This window comes from Macaca mulatta, chromosome X (genome assembly GCF_049350105.2).
Source record: "Macaca mulatta isolate MMU2019108-1 chromosome X, T2T-MMU8v2.0, whole genome shotgun sequence".
In the NCBI taxonomy this organism is placed as follows: Eukaryota; Metazoa; Chordata; class Mammalia; order Primates; family Cercopithecidae; genus Macaca; species Macaca mulatta.
The window spans coordinates 47,594,770-47,607,237 of NC_133426.1; the positions used below are offsets into that span (position 1 = coordinate 47,594,770).

The 12,468-nt window shown below is 53.7% G+C and overlaps 2 protein-coding genes across 4 annotated transcripts in view; one reads left to right on the forward strand and one right to left on the reverse strand.

Moving 5' to 3' along the window:
• SYN1 (synapsin I) overlaps positions 1 to 12,468 on the reverse strand; it is a 50,199-nt gene that overhangs the window by 1,970 nt on the left and 35,761 nt on the right. For all 3 annotated transcript variants that reach the window (XM_015127296.3, XM_028842222.2, XM_015127295.3), the window contains exons 6-12: positions 3,526 to 3,588; positions 2,585 to 2,727; positions 2,419 to 2,493; positions 2,218 to 2,320; positions 1,232 to 1,378; positions 792 to 879; positions 102 to 690 (exon numbers count right to left, since the gene is read on the reverse strand). In XM_015127296.3, coding sequence (XP_014982782.1) covers positions 102 to 690; positions 792 to 879; positions 1,232 to 1,378; positions 2,218 to 2,320; positions 2,419 to 2,493; positions 2,585 to 2,727; positions 3,526 to 3,588 — 1,208 coding nt within the window. The remainder of the gene's footprint in view (positions 1 to 101; positions 691 to 791; positions 880 to 1,231; positions 1,379 to 2,217; positions 2,321 to 2,418; positions 2,494 to 2,584; positions 2,728 to 3,525; positions 3,589 to 12,468) is intronic.
• Positions 8,507 to 12,208, forward strand: TIMP1 (TIMP metallopeptidase inhibitor 1). Its single transcript, NM_001032939.1, has 6 exons — positions 8,507 to 8,558; positions 9,494 to 9,622; positions 10,363 to 10,442; positions 10,632 to 10,758; positions 10,967 to 11,091; positions 11,940 to 12,208. The coding sequence occupies exons 2-6, from the start codon at positions 9,502 to 9,504 to the stop codon at positions 12,108 to 12,110; spliced, it is 624 nt and encodes a 207-aa protein (NP_001028111.1). The 5' UTR covers positions 8,507 to 8,558; positions 9,494 to 9,501; the 3' UTR covers positions 12,111 to 12,208.

Below are 12,468 nucleotides of genomic sequence, written 5' to 3' on the forward strand. Positions count from 1 at the left end.
AGGACCTGGGTCTGAGGAGCAAGGGAGCTAGGGCTACTCTACTGGGGCAGGGGCCCGCTTTGTGAGCAGCAAGGCGGGGGCTGCTGTAGGGGTCCCCTTACTTGAGCTGGGGGTGCGGAGGTCCCCCTGCAGCGGCGGTGGCGGGTGACGGCACGTCCTGGCTGGGTTTCTGGGCCAGCTGTGGCTTGGGACGTCCAGCGGGGCCCGGGCCGCTGGGCCGAGGCTGCTGCGTGGTGGGTGGCCCAGTGCGGGGCACGGGACCCGCCTGGCTGGCCTGGCGTGTGGGGCCGGCTGGGCCCGGGGGTTTCTGGGGCGGGCCCTGGCGCTGCTGCCCGCCCGGTGGGGCCCCAGAGGCCTTTGGCGGAGCCGGGCCGGAGACGGATGTCTGACGGGTAGCCTGTGGGGGGCCCGCCTGACGCTGGGGAGAGGGAGAGGCGGGCGGGCGGGCTGCTGGAGGCGCCCCGGGGCCTCCCGCCACTGGCCGGGATTGGCGGCCTTGACCCTGGGTCGGCGGCGCTGCCTGGGACGCGGGCTGCTGGGGCGCTGAGGTGGGACTTGGAAGGCGCTGGGGCAGGGGGCTGCCAGCTGGGGGTCCAAGGCCTGAAAGGTGCTGCTGGCCCTGCGGGGGCGGGCGCTGCTGCAATGGGGGTCCCTGGCGCTGGGGGCCTGGGCCCGGCTGTGGAGGGCCGCCTGGGGGACAGAGAGAGAGAGAGAGTGAGCACACGTGAGAGTGAGCGGGTAAGAGATGGCGGGCTGAGGGAGGGGACTGAGACCGCCAGCCTCTCACTTACCCTGTGGTGGGGGTCGCTGCTGAGCCGGGGGCCCTGCGGGCTGCTGGGAGGTCTGGCGGCCCAAGGGCAGGGCCCCTGGGGAGGGAGTCTGTGGCAGAGGAATGGGGCAGGAGAGGTTAAAAATAGTTACCAGCCAGTGGAGCATCAGCCAATGATGACACAGGTTCCCTGTGCGCTGGGTGTTGCCCCACTTGTGGCTGAGCTGAGGGTACGCTGGGTTGTGGGGTGGGGGACCTGTTCCCAGGGGCAGGGCAGGGAGGTGCTCAGGGAAGTCAGGGCAGCAGCTGCTTATCAATGTTTTAAACAATTGGCAATCGCAGCCACATGTGTGCAAAGGTGATGCTGTGAGCCTACAGATTGTCAGCTTCATGGCACAGTATGACCCAGGGCCCGCCTCCCCACACTAGCTCAAGCCACTAGCTCAGCGCCAGGGGCCTGACCTGGCTGTGGGAGCCCCTGCCAGGGGAGGCATCCCGCTGTCGCTGCCGGGGCAGGGCCTGAGCCATCTTGTTGACCACGAGCTCTACGATGAGCTGTTTGTCTTCATCCTGGTGGTCACCAATGAGCGGCATGGAGGAGCCCACCACCTGGGGGAAGGAAAGGATCCCTGAGGGGAGAGGCAGGCCTCGCACCTGAGGCAGCAGTAACACTGTGCTTTCAGTCGGCCGAGGGCATGGCCACCACTGAGCCCCAGTGTCTGAGGCACTGATTGTGCACAGTGAGGAGGTTTGTCTGTTCCAAGGTACCTTACAGCTTAGAAGGTGCTTCAGAGCAGGGCTGGGCAAATTAGGGCCTGCGAGCCCAACCTGGTCCACCACCTGCTTCTGTGTGACCCATGAGCTAAGGATGGGTTTTTACATTTTGTAACAGTCGAAAAAATTCGAAAGATTTTATAACATGCGAAAATGGCATGAAATTTAAATTTCAATGTCCATAAACAAAGTTTTTTTGGAACACAGCCACACCTATTTTGTTTAACGTATCATCTATGGCTGCTTTTGCAGAGTTGAGTAGTTACGGCAGAGGCTGCATGGCCCACAAAGCCTAAAATATGTACCGTCTGCTCCTTTACCAAAAATGTTTGCCGATCCCTGCTTCATGGTTTTCTAGGCACTTTGTCCTTTCCAAAATGCTTTGCTGTTGGTCCAGTTCACAGAATAAAGGTTACTATGTGCATTGTCATTCACCAAGATGTCTCAATTCCCAGAGCACTTAACAATCTAATAAGGGTTTTGCTATTCACCAGGGATGTGCAAGTTCAGTCTAGAGTTTACTGAGTGTTCTGCCATTGCAAGGGATGGCCCCTTGTGTACCAAGCACATTGCTGTTGGCTGAGGACCTCTGTGCCATGGAGTGCTTCCGTTCGCACTGCTGCTGCCTGGCAGCTGTTCCTCCCTCTGCCCCACCTACCCCTGGGTGCTCCCACCTCAATGATGTGATCCCTTCCGTCCTTGCCATGTAGTGCTTCCACTGCGCAGATGTCCAGTCCCCCAAAAATCTCTGAGCATGTGTCCACCCACAGCTTGTATCTGCCAAGACAAAGGTCGGGGAAGCCTGTCAGTCTCTGACCTGAGCTGCTGCGCTCCCACCCACCCTTCCCCTCACACCCTGAGTTTGGGCTGCCCACCTGTCAGACATGGCGATCTGCTCCAGCATCGCAGAGCCAGTGTTGGTCTTCCAGTTCCCTGACACTGACGTCCTCCTGGGGAACAAGGGGACAGAGGCTCAGAGGCACCTCGGCTGCATGGGGCAAGGCAGGGGACCCCTCCCGGGGCCTCAGTTTCTCCACTCACATGTAGGCCTTGTAGTTCTGCCCAATCTTCTGGACACGCACGTCATATTTGGCATCGATGAAGGGCTCGGCAGTGGCATACGTCTTGGTCAGTGCCACAACACTTGCGATGTCCTGGAAGTCATGCTGGTTGTCAACCTTGACCTGTGGACGTGAGGGCAAGGATCAGGGCCTGGTCAGGATAGGGCAGCTGTGGGGAGTGGGGGTGCCTGGGGGAGCATGTACACATGACACACAGGTGAGGTGAGTACACAAAAATTAGGTGGACATGCCAAGGCGCTCAAGCAGGCATGATCGTGCGTCTCCTGTTTTGTACGTGTACACACAGACACAAAGTTGGGTGTGTAGAACACTGATCATACCAAAAAGTATTGAATTGTCTACTTTAAATGGCTGAGTTGTAGGGTGTGTGAATTATCCCTCACTAAAGCTGTGAAAAAACTGTGTATATACAATATACTAATATAGGCATCCAGACACAAAATCAGTTGTACACACAACATGCAAAGATACAGAAACTTGGACACAAACAAATTACAGGTCTACTTTCCACATACACACAGACAAAATCAGATGGATGTAAAGCACACAGGACCCCGAGACTTTGGAACACAAAAGATCATACCACATCATGTGTGTTCAGCACAGGCATACATGTACACACAGACACAATGCTGGAGACAGAAGCAAAATACACACAAAATTGGCTGAATGCAGGAGGAAAAAGGGGTCGATGAGGTCAGCTGAATGTGAGAAAACAAAAATCTATTAGGTTGGTGCAAAAGTAATTGTGGTTTTTACCATAAGAACTGGCAAAACCTGCAATTACTTTTGCACCAACTTGATAGATAATGACACCCCAGGACACACGATCACACAGAATGACTGGTGTGCACTGCACAAATACACATCTACCTATGCGCAGCCCAGCCAGAGACTCACCTTGCCCATCCCAGAGTGTGCGTGCCCCATCTTCACAACCACAGGGTATGTTGTGCTGCTGAGCTGGTGGGAAAAAGGCAGAGGACACATGGTCAGGGCAGAAAGGGTGACCTCCAGGGGTGGGGTGGTACTGAGGGGATCCCGGCCAGTGGGAACTGCATTATGAGCCACTTCCCAGGACACATGGGTCAGAGACAGGCAGGCAGCAGCTGGGGGGTCACACAGTGTCTCCACCTCCGGGCCCAGAATTGAACCCAGAGCCCTGTCTGTCTGTCCCTCCCTCCACCCCACCACCAAGTTCCAGATGTCCCGCCCCTGCTTTCCCGGCCAGAGGCATGGCATGAGCGTGGGGGACTGTTCCGGTAAAAAGAAAGTTTGTTTTTACAGTGGATGGATGATAGTGAGGCAAGCGTGTGTGGGGTGGGGGGATGAGCATGTAGTGACTGAACCCCTCAGCCCAACCTTGTATGTAAGCCTCACCTGCACACATAAACTACTGAGAGGCATGAGCCCTTGGAACTCAGATGTACATCGCCAAACCCAGAGATGCCAGTGCACATTGAGATTGACGGCCAACACAGGCTCAAAGCACATGTAGCTCTGGGGCAGCACAGACACCCACACAGTCATTCAGCCAGCCAGGTGCCCATAGCGTGGGTCAGCAGCCAGCACTCCTGGGCAGCACACACTCGACACCCTTAAGCACACTATCAATACTTTTGGGCACACACCCAGATTCCCTCCCCTCACGCAAACCCACATCACTGTCAGGGGAACACACACAACACAAAAGATTACCCGTGCAATCAAGAGACACACACAACTCCACAGGCACACTCCACAAAACCGGGCATGTACTCAACACACAGGCGCACATACAACACCCCTAGGCAAATGCACAGCAAATAAGGTCCTACACAACACACAGAGGTGTATGCACTTCTAGGTACTCACATCACCACTGGGACCCGTAACAACCCACGCCACATTCCTGGGCACACAAAAAGTATATCTAGACACACACACAACATGCCTTGCCACATATACAATACAGAGAGGCTACACACAACCAGAGACACCCACAACTCAGTTTGCAGAAAACATTCCTGGGCATCCCCACCCCAACACACACACAGTCACACATTCAGGCGAGAGGGATACCTCAAGTCTCCCCCGCTCCCGGATGAGGTAGAGGAAACCAGGTTGGACGGCCCCAGGCTCCCTGCTCCCCGCCTCACCCCCACAGCGCAGCTGCACAGTGCCCCTCTGGTGACCCTCCCTCTCGCTGACAAGGTAGAGAGATGGCATTCCCGGAGGGGCTGCTGGGGCGGTGGTGGTTCCCAGTTCCCGACAGGCACAGGAAGCCCGCAGACTCAGGGTGACCGATTGAACTTCAGGCCTCCCTCTGCAACCCCCCCTTCCTCATTTCCCAAATGACTGGCGTCATTATGAGGTGGGCTGAGAGGCACGTTGTTGGGACGGGGGTTTGGGGCGTCTCTGGGCAGCAGGCCAGGGAAATGATGCCGAGGCGGATGTATACAGTACCACCCAGGCGTGCACACAGCACACAGAAGTGCATAATGCACTCATAGTTATATATGCAACCCAGACCTGCTTTGCCGAGGCTGGTAGATAACTCCCAGAAGCAACACACAAAACACGCAGGCACACGCTCGACTCTTAGCAATGGACACACAACACACCAGAGAGCTGTGCGTACACACCCATACCTCCCCCAACAACCCTGAGGTTTCTAGGTGCCTCTTTTCCTTGACTGTCTTTGTTTCCTCTGGACTTGAACCTGAGCACAACGCTCTGTATATGTGTGTGTGCCCATACATGTGTGCGTGCAGAGTGCTTTGAACTCTGACTCTGGGAGCTCCTGGAAAGCCCTAGGTCTGAATCTTGGCCTTTCCTCTTCCTAAGGCCATGAAGGACACCCCTCTCTGAGCCTCAGTTTCCCCATCTGCACAAAGAGCACAATGAGACCCAAGCACCTGGTATGCTGTGGGCATTGTCAGGTGTCCAGTTTGCACATGCCCCCTGAACCCCCATGGTCCTCCACACCCATCCAGCTTCCCACATGGTCACACACCCCTCCATGAACACCCCTCCCACTCTGCATTTCAAAACCGCACAATAACCAGATCCACACGATTCCTCATGTAAACAGTCGGCAAAACTCTGTGCTGACTCAGGTTTCAAAGAGTTGGCGTCAGAACCAGAGTCAGTGAGGGGCCAAGGCAGGACTTTCCCTGCCCTCACTTCTCCCTCGGAGGCACCAGGTTACTCAGCCCCGTCTCATTCACTCTCACTGTCCCACTTTCACAATCAGCTCCTACAGATTTGTTTGGTTTACTTCCCTTCCTCCCTGTTTTTGTCCCCCCCCGAACTCCCCACAACAGAGCCATTTCTTCATTCTCATTCCTGGGTAGGTCACTCAGCCCTTTTGTGTCTAAGTTTCCTCATCTGTATAATGAGAACATGAGCTATATCTAACTCACAGGGATATTGTGAGAAATAAGTTAGTTATTTTGGGAAAAATGCTCTACATGGTATCGAGCACATAGTAAGCCTCGATCCTCAAGAAGTGTTGGGTACTGTTGTTATTATTGACTTAACATCTCTTCCTTAACTAACATTAATGAACAAAGAGGCAATCGGGATTGACTACATGAGATAATGTCTGTAAAAAGACTTTAGAACAGTGCTTTTTTTTTTTTTTTTTTTTTTTTAAATAGATACAGGATTTCAACAAGACCCAGACTGGTCTTGAATTCCTGAGCTCAAGCGATCTGCCTGCCTCGGCCTCCCAAAGTGCTGGGATTACAGGTGTGAGCCACCATGCCCGGCCAAGTGCTTTCTTAAAAAATAGATGTAGGCTGGATGCGGTGGCTCACGCCTGTAATCCCAGCACTTTGGGAGGCTGAGGTGGGCGGATCACCTGAGGTCAGGAGTTTGAGACCAGCCTGGCCAACATGGTCTGTCTCTACTAAAAATACAAAAATTAGCCAGGCGTGGTGGCGTATGCCTGTAATCCCAGCTACTGAGGACGCTGAGGCAGGAGAATTGTTTGAAATTGCTTGAACCCAGGAGGTGGAGGTTGCAGTGAGCCGAGATCTTGCCATTGCACTCCAGCCTGGGCAACAAGATCAAAACTCTGTCTCAAAAAAAAAAAAAAAAAGATTTAGAAGGCTGGGTGCGGTGGCTCATGCCTGTAATCCCAACACTTTGGGAGGCTGAGGCGGGTGGATCACCTGAGGTCAGGAGTTCAAGATCAGCCTGACCAATATGGTAAAACCCTCATCTCTACTAAAACTACAAAAATTAGCTGGGGGTGGTGGTGGTGTGGCTGTAATCCCAGCTACTTAGGAGGCTGAGACAGGAGAATCTCTTGAACCCTGGAGGCGGAGGTTGCAGTGAGCTGAGATCGCACCACTGCACTCCAGCCTGGGTGACAGAGCGAGACTTCATCAAAAAAAAAAAAAAAAAAAAAAAAAATTTAGATTTAGAGGGTACAGCTGCAGTTTTGTGACATGTATATATTACATAGTGGTGAAGTCTGGGCTTTTAGTGTCCCCATCAACCAAATAGTGTACATTGTACCCATTAGGCAATTTCTTATTCCTCACCTTCCTCCCACCCAGAACAGTGCTGGATACGCAGTAAGCACTCCGTAGGGGCTGCTGGTAGTTTTTGTTGTGTTCTTGTTATTAGGCTAATATCCCTGAGTTAATCAAACTTAATTAGCAAGGGAGTATGGCGAGTGAATGAGATAATTTATACAAATACTTTAGCACGTAGTATACAGAAAGTGCTCAATAAGCGGCTGCCATCATCACTACAATTATTATTATTGATCTATCCTCCTCGAATTAAGGGTGTTAATCAGAACCCCAGGGAAGATTCCTGCACTGTCAAAAAGCTGGTGGGCAAGGATTGCCCCACCCCACCCTCCACCAGGGGTATAGGTCCGTGGGGAAGGGGCAGGGCAGGATGGGGTGGGGACTAGTTTTCTACTGACCCACTCACTTGTTTCTTTCACCTTCATTCATGGCCACCCCCTTCCCAATGCTCATTCATTCACCCGCACCATTCCCTGCTTGCTAGGATGGTGCCACTCCTGAGTTACGATCCTGGTGCCAGGTAGCCTCAGTTCGAATCCTGGCCATGTCCTGTGATCTTGGGAAAATTCTTCAGTTCCTCTATACCCCGTATTTCCTCATCTGTAAAATGGGAATAATAACTGGTACCCATCTCAGAGATTTGTTGTGAGCTCTGAGTGAGATAAACTATGCTGAGTGCCTGGTATACAGTCGGTGCTATATAAATGCCGGCTATTTGCCTGTGTTTTTTGAGACCCTGGCTTTGGTTCCTGGCCACCTGAGTTCCAGTCTCAGTTCTGCCATGTACTGACTCTATGATCCTGGATAAGTCACTTAACCACTCCATGCCTCAGTTTCCCCATTTTGTGTTCCTCCCCATTCACCTGCCTTATCTCCCTCCACTGCTGCTATTTAATTTGTTTCCTCTCTGCCACCCCTCACCAGCATGTCAGACATACAAAACAAGGGATTTTTGTGTGCTTGGCACACAGTAGATGCACAATAAATGTTGAAGGGCTGAACTCATTTGGGTTTGAGCCATAGGGAGCTTGGGGGATGTGGGTGATTGGATAGATTCTGGAGACTTTAGGGGACTGGGCTGGGGGGAATGCGGCCTCTAAGCTCTCCGCTGAGGCGCCTTGGAAGGAATAGTGACTGACGTGGAGGTGGGGGAGGGGGCTGGCCCGGGCGAGGCCCAGGGAGAGGGAGAGGAGGGGGGTGGGAGAGGAGGAGGGTGTATCTCCTTTCGTCGGCCCGCCCCTTGGCTTCTGCACTGATGGTGGGTGGATGAGTAATGCATCCAGGAAGCCTGGAGGCCTGTGGTTTCCGCACCCGCTGCCACCCCCGCCCCTAGCGTGGACATTTATCCTCTAGCGCTCAGGCCCTGCCGCCATCGCCGCAGATCCAGTGCCCAGAGAGACACGAGAGGTAAGCAGGGCCCGGGATGGCCCAGCAGGAACCGGGGCTGGGCCGCAGCTTGGGTGCTGGCCACCAGGCCCGTGCACTCCCGTGCTAGATGCCTGTCTACTCAGCTTGGCCTGCGGGTACCAGGATCCTGGGCTAGTCTAGGGGGAAGAGGGTCGGAGGCTGGAACCGCTTTCCCAACCCTGAGGCTCCAAACTCCCTAGAACCCCTGACATCCATCCCCAACTCTCCCAAACCCATGACCCCCTAGTATCACAAATGCTTTCCAAATCCCCCGCAAATCCCTTCATCCAGCACTTTCCCTCATCGCCTCCTAAATCCCCACCGCTAACCCCTGCAGCTCCCTGAACTCCCCCATCTCCCCAATCCCCAGTTTCCCAGCTCCCCAGCTCCCAAACTTCTTTTGCCCTCAGATTCCTCAAGTATCACCATTGCCTTAAGCCCCCAAATTCCCCCAACCCCTTCAACCTCCAAACTCCCCCAGCTCCCCAAATCCCCAACCTCCTCCAAATTCCTCAACCTCCCTAAATTCCCCCAGCCCCCTATATCTCTTAATACACACAACCCCTAAACTCTGCCTCCTCCAAACCCCTCCAGCCCCCAATCCCAAATTCCTCACCCCCAAACTCCTCAACCTCCAGAATTCCCCAATCCCCTCATTCCTCAAACTTCCTTAGCTCCCTTCTCCCCCAAGTGCCACAGCTCCATAACCCCGCAACTCAGTCCCTCAATAATTTAAACTTTCCCAACTCTCTAAACCCTAAATTCCTCTGGGCTCCCCAATCCCCTTAAAATCCCCAAGCTTCCCAACCCCTGAAGCCCAAATCCAGTCCCCTAATCCCCCCATAGGCTGCGCCGGGGCAGGATGGGGTGGATGACCTGCCCAGGTCAGCAGATCAGCTGGGCTGGGGCCTGCCTGACATCCCTCTTCCCCACAGAACCCACCATGGCCCCCTTTGAGCCCCTGGCTTCCGGCATCCTGTTGTTGCTGTGGCTGATAGCCCCCAGCAGGGCCTGCACCTGTGTCCTACCCCACCCACAGACGGCCTTCTGCAATTCCGACCTCGGTGAGTCCTCACCCCACTCAGCCCACACACTCTGCCTTGGTTTCCCTCTCAGTCCGGTGGGGCTCACGATGGCACTTACCTCTAGAATGATTCCACTCGCCCCCTGCTCTTCCTCTGCTTTAGCCACATTGGCATCCTCACACTTTCTTGAGTACTCCGTGCCCAAGCCCACCACAGGACCTGTGTGCTGGCTGCTCCCTCTGCCTGGTACACTTTCCCCCCAGGTATCCACATGGGTGGCTGCCTCAAATGTCACCTTCTCAGGATGGCCTTCCCTGGCCATCTTGTTTAAAATTTTAACCCCTGCCCCTTAGTACTCCTGATTTCCTGTTAAAGAGAAAAATATTCGGTGATAGTTGTTATAGCACAGTAAGGAAGACCATATTCAGGACAATGGTGATGGGTACAGGAACCACTGCAATGGGATCTTGCTGTCTGGGAGAGAGATTGGGCTCAACACTGAATATAGCATGGGCCAGTGGGAATGTCTGGGCACTCCCAAATATTTGAGGAGTAAATGAACAAATGAATATATGAAAATGGCTTAAGCAGTGCCTGGCGAAGAGAGACACTCAACATACAGATGAATCAATAAACAAATGTGTAAATCACTTAGTGTGCTGTCTGGCATCCAATAACCCCTATTTATGTATGCACGTTGCTGGTATTATGATGATGATGATCTTATTTTTATTGGCTCATGCAGTCCATTTGACTCATATTTCCCTCCTCTCCTGCAGTCATCAGGGCCAAGTTCGTGGGGACACCAGAAGTCAACCAGACCACCTTATACCAGCGTTATGAGATCAAGATGACCAAGGTATCCCCTGCTCCCGCCCCTTTCCCAGCATTTTCTAACATCTTCCTCCTGGTCAAAACAGAAACTTCTGGCCACTGGTTGGTGCAAGAAAGTTGGCTGTGATCTTGGGATGCTATGTGACTTCAGGGAAGAACCTGGAGTGGGAGGATTATGTCAGTAAAAGAGACACTTCCCCTCATCCATCAACAGATGTATAAAGGGTTCCAGGCCTTAGGGGATGCCGCTGACATCCGGTTCGTCTACACCCCCGCCATGGAGAGTGTCTGCGGATACTTCCACAGGTCCCACAACCGCAGCGAGGAGTTTCTCATTGCTGGTGAGGCACCGTCCCCGCGCCCTGTGCCACGCCAACCAGTCCCTGGGGCGCGGCCTAGCAACAGCGAGGGGGCGAGGCTCTGATGGGAATGGTTCCACTGGAAATGGGTACCATCCCAATTTCAGCCTATCAGAAGGCCGGGCCTTTGCTAGCCTGGCGGCTCAGCCAATCAAAAGCTGCTTGTCGGTTACCCCCGCTTTCTCCTTAGGAAAACTGCAGGACGGACTCTTGCACATCACCACCTGCAGTTTCGTGGCTCCCTGGAACAGTCTGAGCTTAGCTCAGCGCCGGGGCTTCACCAAGACCTACACTGTTGGCTGTGAGGAATGCACAGTGAGTACCTGGACCCTGACCTCCAACGGGAGATCCTTCCGCGGCCCTTCCCTAAATCGTGGGCTTGTTCCTTGCTCCCTCTGGCTATTCTGTGTCCCTGTGGCTGCTCCCAAACCCTAAGGGTTGTCCCTGATCTCTCTTGCTATTTCCCCAAGCCCGAGACTGCTCCCTTACAAATTCTGGCTGCTCCCTTGCCCTGTGTCCAATACCGTGTGATCGCCTGTCCCTGGTCCCTCTAACTCTCCCTTGTTACTATTCTGTAATCCCACTCTCCGTTCCTGAGCCCCTGGGATTGTTTCTTCGTTCCCCAGAATGTTCTCCAAGAACCCAAAGTGCTGTTCCCTAATCCCACTGACCCTTCCTCAGCACGTCTGCTTGTTGCTCTGCAGCTCTGACTATTCCAGACACCAGAGGGTGTTACATTGACCTCCTGGCTAGTCCAAGCCTGTTCCCTGATGGCTCCTGATGGCCTCTGAGCCCAATGACTATCTTGGAGCCCCACTGGCTATTCCTGTGCTTAAACTCCTTAGCCGCCAACTGGGTGGGGCCCCTTACTACTGTCAGTTTTTCCTTGTCCTTTGGGACAATTCCTCAGGGGACCTACCTGACTGACCCCCAGGGCCTATTCCCCAGCCACCATTCCAGGACACTGATTTACTGGCTTACTGTTACCTTGCAGGACCCAGTGACATTTCCCTCAATGGGAGGGGCTGTCCTGGGGTATGTACTTAGGTGGGGTGAGAGCAAGTCTCCCCAGCGGCTCAGTGTTGAAAGCTGAGGAGAGGAAGTTCTGCTCCATGGGGGAGGCAGGGAGAAACCCTCAGAGATGTCTCCCTCCTCCCTTCCAGGTGTTTCCCTGTTTATCCATCCCCTGCAAACTGCAGAGTGGCACTCATTGCTTGTGGACGGACCAGCTCCTCCAAGGCTCTGAAAAGGGCTTCCAGTCCCGTCACCTTGCCTGCCTGCCTCGGGAGCCAGGGCTGTGCACCTGGCAGTCCCTGCGGACCCGGATGGCCTGAATCCTGCCGGAGTGGAAGCTGAAGCCTGCGCAGCGTCCACCCTGTTCCCACTCCCATCTTTCTTCTAGACAATGAAATAAAGAGTTACCACCCAGCAGACACTGTTTCCGTGTAGTGCCTGGGAACAAACCCATGTTGCTGATGACCTGGTGTGAGCACCCTGGGACCAGTGGGGATGAGGGATGCCAAATGTTGGGTTTTTATATTTTACTTAAATTCTGACGTACTGGTAGTAATTCTCGACATTGGCATTAGCACTGATGATCTGCAACAGCAGTAATGGTCACTGAACCTGCATTATCAACCGTAACCTTTGAATAATTTCTCCAGTCAATACTTTAAAACATTTTCCTATACT